General features: G+C 34.4%; 1 protein-coding gene and 2 non-coding genes across 3 annotated transcripts; all 3 read right to left on the reverse strand.

The window, feature by feature from the left end:
* Positions 1 to 546: 546 nt before the first annotated feature.
* LOC133286726 (BON1-associated protein 2-like) lies at positions 547 to 1,074 on the reverse strand. Its single transcript, XM_061484181.1, has one exon. The coding sequence runs from the start codon at positions 1,072 to 1,074 to the stop codon at positions 547 to 549; it is 528 nt and encodes a 175-aa protein (XP_061340165.1).
* A 9,216-nt stretch (positions 1,075 to 10,290) lies between these two features.
* Positions 10,291 to 10,369, reverse strand: LOC133286756 (small nucleolar RNA snoR114). Its single transcript, XR_009748171.1, has one exon. It is a non-coding gene; the product is annotated as a small nucleolar RNA snoR114 (small nucleolar RNA).
* A 10-nt stretch (positions 10,370 to 10,379) lies between these two features.
* On the reverse strand, positions 10,380 to 10,450 carry TRNAG-GCC (transfer RNA glycine (anticodon GCC)). Its single transcript has one exon. It is a non-coding gene; the product is annotated as a tRNA-Gly (tRNA).
* Positions 10,451 to 18,708: the final 8,258 nt, after the last annotated feature.

The raw sequence follows: 18,708 nt of genomic DNA on the forward strand, positions 1-18,708 counted from the left end.
GATTCACAATTTTGACTAATTGAAAAGAGGAAGAAAATTTAAATTATATAATTTTCCGATATAAACTAACAAGATGGAAAGAGGAAGAATATATCTAACGATCTGGATAATATTTTTAGGGGTTTACTAATTTCATGTTACAAATACGTGGAATCCATAATTTAAAAAGAAAAAATTGACACAAAATTATATGAGTGTATGACATAAGATAATATTTTTACGCCATATGAGGCTATTATTTCGCATATTCTTAATACCAAACTGAATATGTTAGGGGTTTAGTTATTTTGTAATTTTAAATGAAACAATTTTGTAAAAAAATTTAATGAAATTATGTGTTTTAATTTGTTTTATCGTTTTCTCTAATTCTTTTAGGGAATAACATCTATCATTTTAAAAAATATAAACTTATATTTTTTAAAATGATAGATATTTTTTCCATTTATAAAATTAGAAAAAAAAAGAAAATGGATGAGAAAAATTATAAAAACTTATCAAAACAACTAATTTTATTAAAAATAAAATAACTTTGTGTCATAAACAAATTCAAACATTGCTATTTCGGTTGTTCCACCAGATAGGAATGCCAGTAACAACTCCATTGGAAGAATTATTGGTACCAGTCTGCAAACCACAAGAACCACCAATAATCTTCTCGGGTGCGGGCGGCGCCACCACCCTGACGGAGAGATTGATGATCCCATTTCTCAGGCCATCAAAGTCCCTCAACCTATAACTCAAGAACTGTAAGCAATTATCAGGAACGAAACCACCGAGGAAATCCGAAAGCGCTATTCTCGCGACACCAACGTCTTTGATTACTCCCATTTGAGTTTTGTACTTCACCTCGAACGTTATTGATCTTGCATGCATGGCCAATTCCACCAAGAACTTCTCGTTCCATGAATGGAATCCACCGCCGCCGCCGTCACCCTTCATCGCCGTCGTGTGGCTCGTTATGGACTCCGCGCGAACCACCACGTACACGTTCTTCGTCGCCGGCTTTTCGTTAACGCGGAGATCCTCCGCTGATAAAACCGACACCTCTAGTGTTCTTGGTTTTGTTGCTTCCATCTTGTTAAAAAAAAAAAAAACACAAACAAAAAAGATTCGAAGTTTGAAACGTTTGAAAAAGATAAGTGAGTTTTCAGGAACAAATAACAGATTGAATCATGGTTATAAATAGCCGTTGTGGTATGTGCAAAAAATATAAAATAAAGGATTTAGTATTTGTCATTTTAAATGACACAATTTTGTGTTATTTTTAATAAAACTACGTCGTTTTGTTGTGTTTAGTCATTTTTTCTAATTTATAAAATTAAAAATAAAAAGAAAATGGAGGAAAGAGAATGTGAAAACTTATCAAAATGACATAGTTTCATTAAAAATGACAAATATTTTTTTCATAAATAAATAGCCGTTATAGTAATATTGTAGGTAATAAAAAATAATATTTGCTTTGATTCGGTTTGATACAGAGCAGAGAGATACAAAGTTTAAACAACCCGTGGTTGTTGACTATCCAGGATTGACTATAGGCTAGCACGCAGAAAAGTTATATTATTAAAATAGGATTTATTGTTTTTTTCCTGTGACAAACTAGATGTTTTGAGAAATTAAAATTAAAAAATAACTTCAGTAAAAAATCCACCTTAACACAATTAAGTTTGTATTATCATCTAATACTTTGTTTTCTAATTAATAAAAAATATTCATCTTTATTTATTAAATTAAATAAAATTTCTTTTAAATTCAATCAATTATTTATTTATTTTTTAATGTCAGGCATTATTTTTAGTTTTTAATTTTATTTCATAAATTTAAATATATATATATGTATTTACCTTTTTAAATTATAAATATCTTATCTTTTTTGATTTTTTTTGAATTATAAGTTGACAATTCATTTGATGAATTTGCCTGTGTTAAAATACTAATATGTTCAATTCATTAATTATTATGAGATCGAATCAATTTACATCGGTGTAAAAATAATAAATCTTATACTTAATCTTAATTCTTTCTACCAATCAAATGACTGTAATTTATTACGTTATTCTCATTAATTTATTATTAGTTTTTAATAAATTATAATTGGTAGATATATAAAAAACGACGATTAAAATTGTTAAGAATCATCTCAACCCAAAACCTTAAGTTCTTGGATGAAGGTATTTTTAATGGTTTATATTATTCTCTAACACACCATCCCTAACGTAAGAGTCATTTTTTGGGCTTGAAACGTGGATATTGCATTTGCCTAATATTTTTTACCTTATGCTTATTTAATTCCACAAAAAGGTGGCGATAAGGATCAAACTTATGACCTCATGGTCACTAAAGCACTAATACCACATAAAGATTCACTTCAACAAAGAACTTTAAAAAGGCCATCACCCAACACCTTAAGATTTTGGGCTGAATTAGTTTTTTACATGGTATCAGAGTTTTAGTGACTACAAGGCCACAAGTTCGATCCTCACCGCCTCCTCTTGTGGAATTAAATAAGTATAAGCTAAACCAAATAAAAAATTGGGCCTACGCAATATCCACGTTTTAAGTCCAAATGACTCTTGTATGATGGGATGTGTTAAAGAATAATATAAATCATTAAAAGGACCATCACCCAACACCTTAAGATTTTTGGTTAAATTGAATTTTTAATAATTTATATTATTCTCAAATAAAAATTGAATATTAATTTTATTATTCTTATTTGAGTGCAAGAAGATTTGACCTTAATAAATATTAATATAAATTTTTCATAGACAACCTATATTAAAATATAATTCTTTAAAATAATTGGTCTAAATACATACTAGTTATACGTGATTTAGAAAATAGGATTTGATTTTGGGAAAAAGGTGTGCTGTTTTAAATAACTAGTGAATTACCCGTGCGATGCCCGGGGGTAAAAGAACAAAATATTTATCGTCCGCCGTGGTTGGTTAATCGCACTGCAAACCTTATACTTACAAAAACCCGTGTCGTTATCTTATTCTATATTTCAGGTGGAAAAAATTACAGCATTGACAGAGAACTTTGCAAATATCAATCATAAACAAAAATCTGCTATCGAGAGTGATCAATATTATGCAAATCAAATATAGTTATCTACTCGATGAGTTATGTATAAAATAAATACGCCATAGTAGACTATGTTAAAATGATGATGGGTAAAAAAAGAAATATGCATACAACTTATTGCTAACTATAACAGCACTAATAAAATCAAGGTAACAAACAGACCAAGCAAATATGGAATTAAAAGATCAACTTGTACCTATAATAAGAAAACACTATTAATTCAGTGTCATTCTGTAGCAATCATTGGAGGAATGAGTTCAACACATATCAAACATGTGATTTCCTATGTTTATGCATTACCAGGGACATCCTCTTCTACCATCGTATTTATGCTTACGATACAAAGTGCAAATACTCATTAAATAAATTACGCTAATATGTTAACACCCAGAAGTAATAATCTCAGGAAAAAAAATGAGTTATTTTTTTTTTTAGAACCCAAAAAACTTTGTCTGAAAGGGATTTGAAAGCAAATTAACCAAATAATCATGTATGAGTCATATTTTTTGCTTACATTGGAACAAATGTGTCTAAACAGCATTAAATCAATACACATGCTAAAAACTTGTAACAATATAAAGAACCCACAATGATAAATTTTTAAAAAATAACAACAAACATTTGGGTCCACCAAAGACTTAAAGAATGAGGTGACAATAGCTTCGCTACTTCAAACACTTGAAATTTAATATCTTGGCTCATTATATGACTCCAAATTATTTTTTGTACGTTGCCTTAAATAACATGGAATTTTCATTAAGAAAGTTAAGTTTTCCTCGATAATGTTCCAAATCAGAACCCTACATAAAAAAAACTCCTTCAAAATTAAGTATAACTCGTGCGATGCACTGGAAAAAAGAAATCTGTTTGTCTGTCTCGTAAAAGTTAATGTAAATCATAAAAATATATCTCTGCATTTTATTTAAATAAATATTGTTAGCTACCTAACTCCAACTTTTTGTACATATAGAGTTGGCAAATTTTTGAGTTATTATGTTTAATATCAAATAAGAAGAGCAAAAATTTAATTTAATTACAAAATAATATAGGCGGGTCAGTCCTCCAGACCGACTCCACTTTGCAACCTCTAATTGTCAGCATTATATACCAGCATGTGATAAATTTTTATATTATCCACACGTAAAAGTTCTTATACTTGCATCTAAGTTTTTATATTTTATCTCAGAGATGGACTTTCGTTTATTACAATCAGATTTTAAAAAAATAATAAATAATTATTTTTTGCAAGGATTTGTGCCGTTTGTATTTGAAATTTTACAAATTGGTATTTACAAAAATTAAAATCACATTTAAGAATTTAATTATAAAAGAAAAAGGATGAAATTTTAATTTAATTATGAAAATGTTTGGTAGGTCGGCCCTCCGGGCCGAGCCCAGTTTGCCACCTATAACTATTAGCATGTAATAGATTTTTATATTTATTCACAAAAAAGATCTTATTCACAAAAAATAATAAACAGTTATTTTTTTGTAAGAATTTGTGTCGTTAATATTTGAAATTTTCTAAATTTGTATTTACAAAAATTGAAATATGAATTAGGAATTTAATTATAAAAGAAGAATAGTGAAATTTTAATTTTATTATAAAAATGTGTTGGCAGATAGGGCGGGCAGGCCCTCTGGGCCAAGTCCAGTTTGCAACCTTTAACCATCAACATTTTATATAAAATTATTTTTTGCAAGGATTTGCGTCGTTTGTATTTAAAACTTTACAAATTTGTATTTACAAAAATTAAAATCAGATTTAATAATTTAATTATAAAAGAAGAAGAATGAAATTTTAATTTGATTATAAAAATGTTTGGTAGGCCGGCCCTCCGGGCCGAACCCAGTTTGTCATATATAACTATTTGCATGTAATAGGTTTTTATATTTATTCACAAAAGGCTCTTATTCCCAAAAAATAATAAATAGTCATTTTTTGTAAGGATTTGTGTCGTTAATATTTGAAATTTTATAAATTTGTATTTTTTTTTTTGGGTATAACCTGGAGGTATCCCTATTCAACCTCCTCCGGTCACCTTGTCCTCGGAGTACGGCCCAGTAGGCTAGCCCCTCATTGGAACAACGGGTGCATTGAGCTTCGCTACCGGAAGAAGGATGAGACTAATCCCCCAATCGAGGAGAGAGGCACATCATCTGGCCCCCAAAAATTTTCCAAGAATTTGCTTGAGGCAGAGTTTGAACCCCTCACTCAAGCAAACCCTTAGGAGCTCAGTTGCCAACTGAGCTACCCTTGAAATATGAATTAGGGTTTGTATTTACATCCTCATTGAAATATGAATTAGGAATTTAATTATAAAAGAAGAATAGTGAAATTTTAATTTAATTATAAAAATATGTTGGTAGACGGGGCAGGCAGACCCTCTGGGCCAAGTCCAGTTTGCAACCTTTAACCATCAGCATTTTATGTAAATAATTATTTTTTGCAAGGATTTGCGTCGTTTGTATTTGAAATTTTACAAATTTGTATTTACAAAAATTAAAATCAGATTTAAGTTGTCTCCCATTAAAAGATGTTAAATTCTTTTTCCACCAATATCAATTTCAAATCTCGAAATTTAAAAATGGAGTAGGATATTAATGCACCTGCCTGCCACTAACTATTGCTGAACTCTTTTCTTTGGGTCTTTTGGTTTTTCGATAAATATGGAAAAAAACATTCAATGTTTTTCAAAATGAGGGTTAACAGAAAATGAGAAACTGATATGTGGTGGCAGTATTATGAATCCTTCCATCCTGAAAAATGAATAAATCAGTTAGTATAAAATTTATGAAAATGAATTCATAGGGTTTGTTCATAAAGAAACAGAAAATTATACCAATAGAACAATCCCTACACACATGAACGAAAAAATTGCAAGCAAGACAAAAAAAAGAAGCAACACTTCCCTATTTATAGGCAAATTCGTAATTTATTTATTTAAAAAAAAAATTAGCTTGTAGAATACACTTCATCATTACCAATGCCCAAAATAGTGGAGGGAACTTAATTGTTTGGTGACTGATTTCAATTCCAATTAATACACTTCCCACCCATTTTAAATTTCAATTTTAAATTTTGAATTGAGAATATAATTAATACAGTTGTTTGCCACCAAGTATTTTATAATGATTTAAAAGAAACTCTCCCTCCTTTGTAGAATTTTTTTATTTACGAAATAAAAATATTTCTAAAAGAAGTAACTTTTCAAACTATCTCCAGTGTGAACACAAAGCTGAGAATTAAGGAGGAAGTGACACGTCAGCAAAGTTTCCAAAGTTTGGTTCTCCTTTCTATATATTAAGATACATTTTTGTACTTTTATTTTTACAAAGAGGTGAGACTCACACCTTTAAAAAATATTCCTCTCTGTCGCTCTCCTATGAATTATTTTTTCTCACTTAAAACAACACAACTTTATATCCTTTAAAATGATACACAATCTTTCCTTTGTTTTTATTCGTTTTGTTAGGCTACCATTTGGGAATATAATTTCTCATACAAAATTATTTTTTGCTCATATAAACTATGTAGCACAGATACGACACGCGACACGACACGACACTCCGACACGTCAATCCTAAAAAAATATGAATTTCGACACGATGGGACACGTTTTAATATTAAAGAATATTTTTAATTTATATAGCGTATATTTCATTTAATATTCAATAATTTAATAAAAAATGAAACTAAATTAATAATACTCATAAACACGTTATAAATGTGGAAGCTTTAATAAAAAAAAAAATAGGAACCGGGATGAGAAAGAGATAATATCAGATAGAGAGATCAAATCAAATTAGAGAGAGAGATCAGAGAGAAGAAGATACAGCAAGAGCGTATATGAATTGACCACAATGATGCTGAGATGATCTTTTTTCTACTTAAGGGGAAAAAAATTGGTATGATCAGGTGAAAGCTTTATTAATACATTTCAATTTTTTTTTAAAAAAATATTTTTTTTTAAAAAAACTTTTTTTTACGAAAATGTCATTTGACCGTATCGGAGTGTATCAAACAGTCAAATTCGCTTGTCGTAATGGTTAACGTGTCGGGAATGTTGACCGCGTGTTGGACATCGTGTCAGAACGTGTCGGCGTGTCGGACATGGCACTCCCTGTTTTTTGGAGTGTCAGTGCTTCCTTGCATATAAAAAGGTGGATAAAATTTATTTATTTATTTTTCTTAATAAATCTTATTTATTTTTCCTTAATATACTTTCCTATACAAAATTATTCTTGCACATATTTTATGTATTAGATAATTTTATTTTTTGTAACATGAAATTTTTTAAATTATTTATATATTGTTAAAATAAAATATTGTTTATGAATAAATGATTATTTTTTGCGTGGAACACGAGGAATAATATAAATGTTGACGTTGAGTTGTAGTTTAATGTCAGATGCTTAGAATCGTGTGGAAGTTCAATTTTGGCGACTTGTCAGGTAGGACTCGATCGTATTCCAAAACATAGGGGGAGTGGATCCTCTTCCTGTACTGATTAACATGATCATATCATGTGGGTCAATCATAATTATATATAGGTGAATTAATGATGATAAGAGATAGAAAAAAATATAAAGATAGAAAATTATACAATTATCACCGTTGATTTAATTTTTAATGGTTAAAATCCTCTCACATGACATGATCATATTAAATTACATATGAGAAAACACACCGCTGCCATTCGAGGGGTTGCTATAGTAATTTCCTTTTGTTGAAGACTTGTTTTCTTGGACTATATTACCATTGTGCTATTTTTTCATTTAAAAAATATTACTTTGATCCCGTTCTAAAATTATATATTAAATTATTTTTATTTGACTAATATATTCGAGTATATAAAGTCTCATTAACATATACCTGGATATATGATCCAGATATTTAAGTATTTGTAATTTTTGAGCATGTACTCTAGTATATAGGCATATACTCAAGTATATGTTCAAAAAAAAATTTACAAAACTTTTTAAATGCATAGCTCTTGAAAAATTATGTAAAATAAAAAAAACACACATGATTCAGACACTTGATTCAAAAGTTATAACCTTCAGAAGTTTTATTAAAAAAATTTCAAAATTTTATAATGCCAATAGATTTTGTGATAGTCACAAATCTTCTACGGAAAACATTCAACCAAGTATTATATGATTTTGATAGTAAAAATGTTATATATATATATATATATATATATATATATATATATAGGGCTTATCATTTCTCAAGCTGCTTGAGATAATCTTATCTCCGGCTAGTAACTCATAAATGTACAAAGATGGATCAATGATGATAAAAGAAGAGAGAGAGAGAAAGGAAATTATAACCAGTCAAACGTGAACCAATTAACATAAGGAAATAAATAAATAAAACGACGTAGTTTTGGGTAGCCGGAGATAAACTTATCTTAAGCTGCTTGAGAAATATTTTTCCCTATACATATAGAGTTTGGCGTTTGTCATTTTAAATGACATAAGTTATGTCATTTTAGGAGAGAGATAGAAACAGAAAAAACGAAAATCATGGGAGAGAGAAAGTGAGTGGTTTTTTTAATTTAAAATTCAAATTTCTGTGTCTGTATCTCTCTTAAAATGACATAACTTTCTGTTATTTAAAATGAGAAACACTTTTCTCATATATATATATATATAGTAAAATTATTTCCCCAACCTCTTGACGTCCAACAATGATATATGTATGGTTATGATTCCTCATATTTAATGTTGTCACCTATATATATGATAAATAATTAACTGCTAGATATCAAACGACTGAAAAAATGTAAACCCACACACACAGACACACACATATATATATATATGGGAAAAATATTTCTCAAGCAACTTGAGATAAGATTATCTTCGGCTACCCCAAAACTACGTTATTTTATTTATTTATTTTCTTATATTAATTGATTCACCTTTGAATGGTTATGATTCTCTTTTTCTCTCTTTTCCTTTATCACTATTGATCCATCTTTGTATGGTTATGATTTACTAGCCGGAGATAAGATTATCTCAAGAAGTTTGAGAAACGATAAGCCCATATATATATATATATATATATATATATATATAGGGTTTCTATTCATCATTTAACATGACACAAAAAAGTTTCCTACTCACACAACATTTTGTGAGACCCACACTTTTTGAAACAAAAAAAACAACTACGGCATGCAAAACGAATCTCTATAACATTACACAATCACTTTTTCTACAATATAACTTTTATAAAACCCTATATATATATGGGGAATATTAATCTTATTTTACATGAGAGTAGTTCTCTCATGTTATAGAGAGAGTTTAAGTGGAGCCCACCATTAAAAAACAAAAATAAAAAAGAAGGGTGCGATTTTCAAAGTGAGAAAAAATGAGATAACTATCTCATGTTGAATGAGAGTAATATTTCCCAAATATATATATATATATATATATATATAAAGTTTTTTTGTTTCTAAAATAAATATTTTGTAATTTCAATAAAATTGTAAATCACTTCCTATTGGTAAGGTTTATTTAAAATTCCATCAGATAAAAGGGGAATATAAAAAAGTGTCAACCTTTTTTGATGTAAGAAGATGCCGTCTCATTTGATTGATATTTTCGTATAATATTCAGCTAGTTATATTGATTAATTGCAAAATGCACCTCAAACGTGACATCTTTATATTTCTCACTTATGTGACACTGTTCCTTCTCCAATTAGTGTCTTTGATAAGATTCATAACTTTTAGAGGCGAAACAATAACGTAATAATTTCAATGCTTTGAACTTAAAGGAGTATTTGACGAAGAAGCAGATTTTGCATAATGCAAATAGGTCAATCTTGAGATAAGGCTACTCTCTGGATAGGTTATTCTGTCTATTCTTATTTTGTTTATCTTTACCTACCTTTCTCAACATCGTTGGATTACAATTTAATCTAATGGTTCAAATTTAAAAGATAAATAAAATCTTTTTACTCTTTATTTTTTTTTCTCTCTCTAATTCCACCCTTATTCTCGTCTCCTTGTGTGTGATGAAGAAGACCTACTTACAAAAAATTTACCATACATTAACCTTATTCTTTTTTTGTTTTGTTAGGGAAAAAATAAAACACTCTCCACCCTTATTCACTCATTTGACATGTCATTGATTGAATTTATAACTTCCAATTGCAATGCGTAGGAGAAAAAAATAAAAATAAAGGAGCTCAGATTTAACTGTTTTCATCGAATGGATGAGAATGTGATGGACCCACCATCACTTTCGATTTTCATCATAGCTCCTTGTAAGTATGCACCAGCCGGGAATTGAACCCGGGTCTGTACCGTGGCAGGGTACTATTCTACCACTAGACCACTGGTGCTTGTTATGTACGACTTTATATATGAAAGAGATTTGTCAGTATGTTGCTTCTGCATTTATTTTCCCTGCAACTAAGATTTCGCTAATCTGTTTTTTTTTTTTGGTTGTTAATTTTAACCGCTAGTTAACCAAAGCAAGTAAGGCATCAAAACAAAATTGATATTTGCAACTATGAAACAAAGATGTAATACTATTTTTAGGCTAAATTATGGAAATATTTTCTATGATCTAGGACTATATAATAATTTGGTGGTCCCTCTCATAACATTAATTTTTTCTTTTCCTTTTTATTCCTGCTATTTTTTTTTTTAATTTTATCCTCCCATTTACATTAAGGGACCACCTATAATTACATATTATCATCTTGAATTTATATCTTTTTTAAAATATCATACTCTACTTTCAATTGAAGCATTTTACCTACTTACACTTTTACCATTGTAACAATTAAGCATTAAGCACTTCTGTTAAATCCACATCCAAGTCCGTTAAGTGATATAACAAATTCTAAAACTACAATTCCTAACCTTCGACTATAGAGAAACCCATTCTCGTCTTCCTCTTCCTCCAAGTTTGACGCATTCGTCTTAATTGTTAATTAAGACTCGTTGAAAACTAACAACCTTCTCCAATTCCCAATTAATTAATTAGCTTATCACAATCTCTAATCATTTGGTAATTCTCCAAGAACCCTGCACCATAATTATCATCCGTATTCGCATCACTTCCACTTGGAGGTCCCGGAACATGATAATCGTTCCTTGATACAATTTGGCATTGCCTTTGTGTCACGAGCAATGTTGCTGATATGCTTGATCAAGGAAAAAGTTATCATAACTCGAATCAGTATCCTCTTGTGTAAAAGTGTTGGAAATCAACAATCACACGAATCGAAAACGAAAAAAAAAAAAAGAGAATAGACACAACGATTTATCCTGGTTCACCCAATATAGGCTACGTCCAGCTTACCTGTACTATATTCACCTCACCGCCACTCTCGTTACAAGTCACTCGGTTTACAAGGAAAATATAAAATATAAATAGGATTAAAAAACTCTAACAACAGTTATTCATGGCCAAAGCCCAAACAAAAAGAACCCATTTCTGCTGGACCCCAGTTACCTTTCTGCTGACCCTGATAACTAGGACCATCGTCAACATGCAAAGTATGAGTCATACCTAACAAAAAAAACCATCGCATTCTAGAAAACAATTTATATTGCATAAACCCACCATGACTGGTTATTAGGCTAATAAACTTTGCATTTGCAAAAGTCTGATCACGTCAATGACCTCTGTATCACATGACCAAAACATTAATGATGGTGCCAATCTTGCCTTCGTTATCAGGCTACTAGTTATATTAAAAATTATTAAGTGACTTTATTTCTCTAACATAACCTTCTCATGATATTTCAACATCAGAGGAGAGAATCTAAATCCTATTATGAAACATACATGAGTTGCTTCTACATGATTATTGTTCCTTTTCATTGAGTATCATACAAGTATTGGAAGGAGAAACAAACAAGGAACTCCCTAAGCTGATTTCACTCTCCTAAGTCCTATCCTTTTTTTGTATAACAAGGAAAACTAAAAGTATTACATATCAGTGACCAATCTAGGCCACACTATACCCCTATAATCTCTATTCAGAAACTCTATACAACCAGGAGGGGGAACCTCAAAAAAGTGAGTACCCCAACTACAGCTATGTGCTAAATTTGCAATAAAATCAAAAACCCCATTACCCTCCTATACACGTGCGTGAACTTCACTTGCCAGTCAAATGTCAACAACTGATTGATCCTCTGTAGCAGGAAACCAAGAGGGTGGTTGGGCAAGCACCCTTCTTCCACCAATTTTAAGGCAACCTTCGAGTCCCCTTCAACAAACACTCTTCGATAACCCTTGTCCCAAGCAGTTTGAAGTCCTAAGAACATGCCCCAGACTTCGACTAGAACAGAGCTACCTGCCCCCAAATTCCTTGCAAAACCCGATAGCCAACAACATTTTTCATCCCTAAGCACACCCCCACAACCACATTGACTGTTTTGCCTCCTAGCTGAGCCATCTACATTCACCTTAATCCAACCAGAGGGAGGGCTAAGCCATTGACCAGAACTTCAACTTTGTTCACCTGCGATAAACCAGCATGCCTATACATCTTGCTCGCCTCCATGAAATTAGAAAGAAAGATGCAAATTTTCCTAGCCAGACTCTCCACATCAGAAATTTGGTTTTCAAAAACAAACAAGTTCCTATCCTTCCATAGGAACCAACATACAATCCCAAATAACAAGCAACCCCTCTCCCCTCTCAATGCACACCTTCTCTGGGATAGGTTAGATTGCATCCAATCTGCAAACGAGAGGTTCATAAATTCCAGCCAAGCACCTGGACTAATGAATCTTCTCCAAACAGCTTGGGACTAGCTGCAGTCTCTTAAAACATGAACACAACTTTCAGAATGAGACATACACCTAGGACAAACATCAGAAACAGCCATATGCCTTTGTACTCTTTTCCTATTAGTAAGTAAATTATCCCCAAGTGCAAGCCAGAGAAAGGTTTTTATCCTATGAGGTCCTCCCCAATCCCAAACAGCATTCCACTGAAACTGATTATCATCTGAATTCTCTCCAACTAAATTACAGTAGGCTGTCTTTATAGAGAATTTACCATCCTGGGATGCCTCCCAAATCACCATATCATCCCCATTCGAACGAAGAGGAGGGCAGGTTCGTGCCATCAAACTCATGGCTTCAACCGAAATATAGTCCTCAAAGGCCTGCCAATTCCAATCTCCATTGGGTGTCACCATATTTGCAATCTCAGCACTCAAGCTCTCATCAGGTATATCCTGGGTCCTGTGTTCCAAAAGTGGACCAATAGATAACCACTTATCATGCCAAAAGGAACTACCCTTTCCATTGCCAACCATTACTCTAGAACCCTCCATTATTTGAGGCCACACCCGAGTTATGCCTTGCCATAAATTTGACGAACCAGGTTTCTTTACTGTGGTGGGAATTAGCTTATCCTCCACCTTATACTTATGCCTCAACACCCTGGCCCATAGGTCTTCCTTGTTTCTTAACAATCCATGAGCTACCTTCATAAGGCACGCCTTGTTCATTTGCCTCAAGTTTCTGATACCCAGTCCCCATCACCTTTAGGTTTACAAATAGTGTTCCAAGGCAAAGCATGCACTTTCTTGGCCTCCCTACTCGAACCCCACACAAAACCCCTCATTTTTTGTTCAATTTCATCACAAGTACCCAGAGGAATGAGAGAGGTTTGCATAGAGTAAATGGGGAGATAAGCAAGGACAGACTTTGTCAGAGTTACTCTCCCTGCCATAGACAAGGATTTCTGCTTCCAAGCACTAAGCTTATTATTAGTCCTCTCAAGGATAAACCTGAAAGTTTTCCTATTAACTCTCTTATGTAGAATAGGCATACCCAAATACTTGCCTAAATTCGCAGTGCAAGAGAAATGCATGACCTGGCTCAGCTCCTTCCTTCTAGTATGATTCACATTTTTAGAGAAAAAGACCCGTGACTTAGTGGTACTAACTTTCTTGCCCGAAGCAAGGCAGAACCTATCCAGGATGCTAGTGACCAACTCAGCTTGACCCACTGAAGCTTCCATAAATAGGAGCAGGTCATCAGCAAAGAAGAGGTGAAAAATAGGAGGGCCTCTCCTCCCAAGCTTAACAGGGAGCCAATCCTTCTTATCCATGGCAGAAGAGATCATGTGACCCAACCGTTCAATACAGAGCACAAAAAGGTAAGGGGAAAGGGGGTCTCCTTGTCTAATCCCTCTAGTGGGCTTGAACTCCTTAGTCTGGGATCCATTCCAAAGTAAGTTCATAGAAGAAGATGACACACATGCCATAATAAGACTGATAAGTGCTTCAGGGAACCCATCCATCAACATAGACTCTTGGAGGAACTCCCAACTTACTCTATCATATGCCTTCTCCAGGTCCACTTTCACTGCCATCCAACCTTTAGCACCTTTCCTAGTTCTTATGGAATGGAAAATTTCTTGAGAAATAATTATGTTATCTGAAGCATGCCTCCCTTGGACAAAACTGCATTGATTAGGCATTATAAGTTCCCTCATAAACTTCTTCATTCTACCCACCAACACTTTAGTAACCACTTTATAAATCACATTGCAAAATGAGATTGGTCTAAATTGGCTCAAGGTATCAGGACAGTCACACTTTGGGATTAAACAGATGAGAGTCTGGTTAATCTGTTCAACTAAGCTCGGGTCCTGGAACACCTCCCTCACAAACTTGACTGCAGAATCACCCACCTTTCCCCATTGATATTGAAAGAACACAGCATGCAGGCCATCTATTCCAGGGGCTTTATAAGGCTTCATACTGAAGAATATTTTCTTAACTTCCATAGCATCAGGCACTAACCCCAAGTTCTTCCAGGCTGGTCATCAATGGTGGGAAATCCATTTTCAATGCAAAGGCTCGGTACTGAGCTAGTCTCCCCTGCATACAACTGTTTGTAAAACTTGACAGCCATATCTTTAAGGATTTCTGGATCTTCTACCCAATCACCCTCATCATTTTTCAAGGTTGTAACTTTGTTCCTTCTGAATTTAGCCACAGTGGCAGAGTGGAAAAACCTTGTATTTCTATCCCCCAAAGGCCATCCATTTACATCTAGAGCGTTGGAACCATGTCAACTCCTCTCGGACAAAGATTCTATTCAGCTCCTGCCAAAGAGATTTGTGTAAAATTTCCAATGCTTCACTGTGATACCTACACATCTCCGCCTCCAACCCCCTCAACTTACCTTGTATCTTCAGTTTCCTTCTATGCAATTCTTTGAAGACATTACAGTGCCAAAGAGAAGCTTCCCTCTGGAACTTATCCTTAGCATGAACCCAATCTGAGGTCTGATTCTAGCAAGCATCAACAACCTCTCCAAAGTTCTCATCAGTCAACTAGGCAACAAGAAACCTAAAGGGTTTAGGTCCCTTAAATATAGCAGTGCATAAATCATCTTTAAGCAACATAGGTCTATGGTCAGACCCATTAAAGCTCAAATGATAGATGGACCTGTGGGGATAATTCAAAAGCCACGAGTCATTAACAACCAGCCTATCTATTCTTTCTTGCAGTTTGCCTCTCTTCCAGGAGAATTTCGGGCCAGAACAGCCTATATCCGAAAGGTGACATTCACTAAGGCAATTGGAGAACTCCTGAACACTACTCCAACATACTTCACCACCTCCCTGCTTCTCATTACCTTCTAAAATACTATTAAAGTCTCCTAAAACAGCCCAATCATTATTCATAGTTTTTCCAATGCCTTTCAGGTTTTCCCACAGAATCCTTCTTTCCACACTTCTAGGACTACCATACACAAAGGAGAAGTACTCCTCCTTCCCACTCTCTAACCAACAGATTTTAGAATGAACAAACTGGTGGTCATCTGACAACACAGAGACACTCGTATTACTTTTATTCCAAAGGATCCAAAGCCCTCCGGAGATACCAACTGCCTCTCTCCTATAATAACTGTCAAATCCCAAATTTTGAATGATTCTCTCAGCTTTACTTCCACTCACTCTGGTCTCCAGCAAAGCAAGGACATTAACCTTTTTTTGATAAACAAGATCTTTTATAAGAGCAGAAAAACCTTTTTTTCCTGCTCCTCTACAATTCCAAGAACACACTATCATAAAGACAAAATAATAAAGTACCTCAAGAGCCAACAGCTGCTCCAACTTATGCCCGAGCAATAGTCTTCGACACTCCACCAAAATTGGTGATATCATCCAGGACCATACTTTCCTTGCTAGAAGTCTCCATGACCTTCCCACATTCAGGACCATCTGGGGGTTTTTCTTTTAAAATTGGGATCGGACCAGCTACTCTCCCATCCTCCCAAACTGCTCCATTAGCCCCTCTATTCTTGTTGTTGTTGCTGGAAGCCTGCATAGAACCTATCTTCGGAACCAAAATAGCTTCTCTGGGTGTGGATTTTGGTTTCTGGTGGCTGCTGTCTCTTAGAACTTGAACCCCTGGGCCCCCTTCTTTTGTAAGAGAAACCCCACTCCGCTCACTTCCATTCTTCTTCTTGCTTGCATTATTGTTCCTATTCCTAGCATCCAAGGAGACCTTATCCACCCCTGTACCATTCAAGCTGCCAGAATCCTATAAGTTCGGATTGCCTTGAGGAGAGTCCACTTTGGAGGTCTCAACCTCCTTCTCATCAACTAACACTGAGAATCGCGAGCCTGAGTGGTTGCTTTTATTCTCTTGACCAGCAGTACCACTTCCTACTTTCTCCTTAACCAAGACCTGCTCTTTCACCCTTGGCTGTAAAGGAGGTTTCATCTTCCTATAGTTCTTCTGCACAGTCATCCAGTTCCCAAAACCATCCTCCTCCTGACTCTTCTCAACATCTGCCTTAGTACTCTCCCCAGCCTGAGTCTGATCATTGCTAGTTTCCATGCAGTCCTGGCTCTTCTCGTCCTGCTGCTTCTTCGAATTTTCAGAGTTAAATGAGCATTGATCTTTCCTATGTCCATACTGGCCACACAAGAAGCATATGAGATGGAGTCCCTCATATCCTATATATAGCTGCCTCTGACCAATCCTTAACTTAGACAACAGGCTTTTGCTAAGGTCCACTTCAACACAAATCCGGGCAAACCTTCCTCAATCTGTGATCTCTTCTTGCTGCCCCTGCCCAATAAATCGCAAGGAACTTTTATCAATCCTAAGAGTCTTTCCTATCATATTCCCCATCCTCCATAGATCCTTGTAAGTATAGAATTCGCGAGGAACACCAGGAATCCTTACCCACACAGCTAACTTCTTCAATCGGTCATCATAGAGGTCAAAATTAGGCCTCCATCGCTGCACAATCAAGTAGTGATCCGTCACGATCCATGGTCCTTATTGTTGAACGAACACATAGTCCTGCGGTTTCTCAAATTCGACCAAGTAATGGTCATTCTCCAGATCTAGAACTCGATATTCACCCTCCAGACTCCATAACTTGTGCAGCCTATTCCATAAGTATCGTGCCCCCAGTCTTTTCCCCATCAACTTGACGATCAGGGACACTCTCCATCTCTTACACTGCTCCAGCTTCTCTAATATATCGAATTGATAATATGGGTTTAGAGGATCATCCTCCTGAGTTTGTTCATAGGCTTTGATAGCCTCCTCCTCATCCAACTCATCCCTTCTACTCTGGGCCAGCCAGTCTTCCTCCTCGTCACCATGATGACCATCCCACACCCCATTAACTTGGAGTAATTGATCCTTGTAAGATACCAGTCTCCGTGGCTCCGTAACAGGTTCAGCCTCCTTCTCCGACGGCTCCTTCCCTCCTGGAGATAAGTCCATAGTCTCTACTTCTCCTTCCGAAGTGCCCACTACCGGAGAAGGATCCAGCATATCCAGATCATCCATTCCTTCCCCCTTGGCTTTCTTAGCCTCTCTATCCACAGACAAACCTTCCTCAGTGAACGGGGATCTCTCCCATTTCTCGACCATCATCTACAGATCTGACGACGACGACGAACGAGTGAAAACCTAGCAGAGCTTTCTTTTTTCCTCTCACGCGCTCACGCGCTCCTTATATTTCCCCTAAGTCCTATCTTATAACGCAGCAAACAGCCAAACCGGTGGTGGGTGATTAAATTTGAGTTAGAAAGTCACCGGTGACTCATCTTTGGAAGTAAAAGTGAAGCATAAAGGTCGAAGTGAATTTGCAATGAATAAAATCTGCATCGACTTGACTACGGTAAACCTTGGTGGAAGCTAAGATTGGGATTTAAGGAATTGGAGTTTTATTACCTGTGCAGTACAAGATTATTTAATGGATATATATAGATACGAATTTCACAGAAGTACTTAATTGTTACCATGTTAAAGTGTGAGTAGTTAAATTGCTTCAATTCAAAGTTGAGGGTGATCTTTTGATATTAAAAAAAAAAGGGTATAAGTTAGGTGTGGTAAGTGTAACATGTAATTTGGCGTTATTTTTATATTAGTCTAGTATTGAAAGAGTTCATAACTATTTTATTAAAGATTTAATGTTTCTGTTTTGTTCGAAAGAAAGACATTTTTCCCATTTATACTAGTTATCCGCATTTGGTTGCACTGCTTTTTGGAAGCGATTAAAGTAGGCTCTTTGACCCATGGGAGTTTTTTTCTTTTTTTTTGAGATCTTAATATACCAATTTGGTATTTGATTAATGGTATTT

The sequence above is a fragment of the Gastrolobium bilobum genome, unplaced genomic scaffold (assembly GCF_033153095.1).
Source record: "Gastrolobium bilobum isolate Gb01-03AN ecotype WA unplaced genomic scaffold, APGP_CSIRO_Gbil_v1 utg16848, whole genome shotgun sequence".
Lineage (NCBI taxonomy): Eukaryota > Viridiplantae > Streptophyta > Magnoliopsida > Fabales > Fabaceae > Gastrolobium > Gastrolobium bilobum.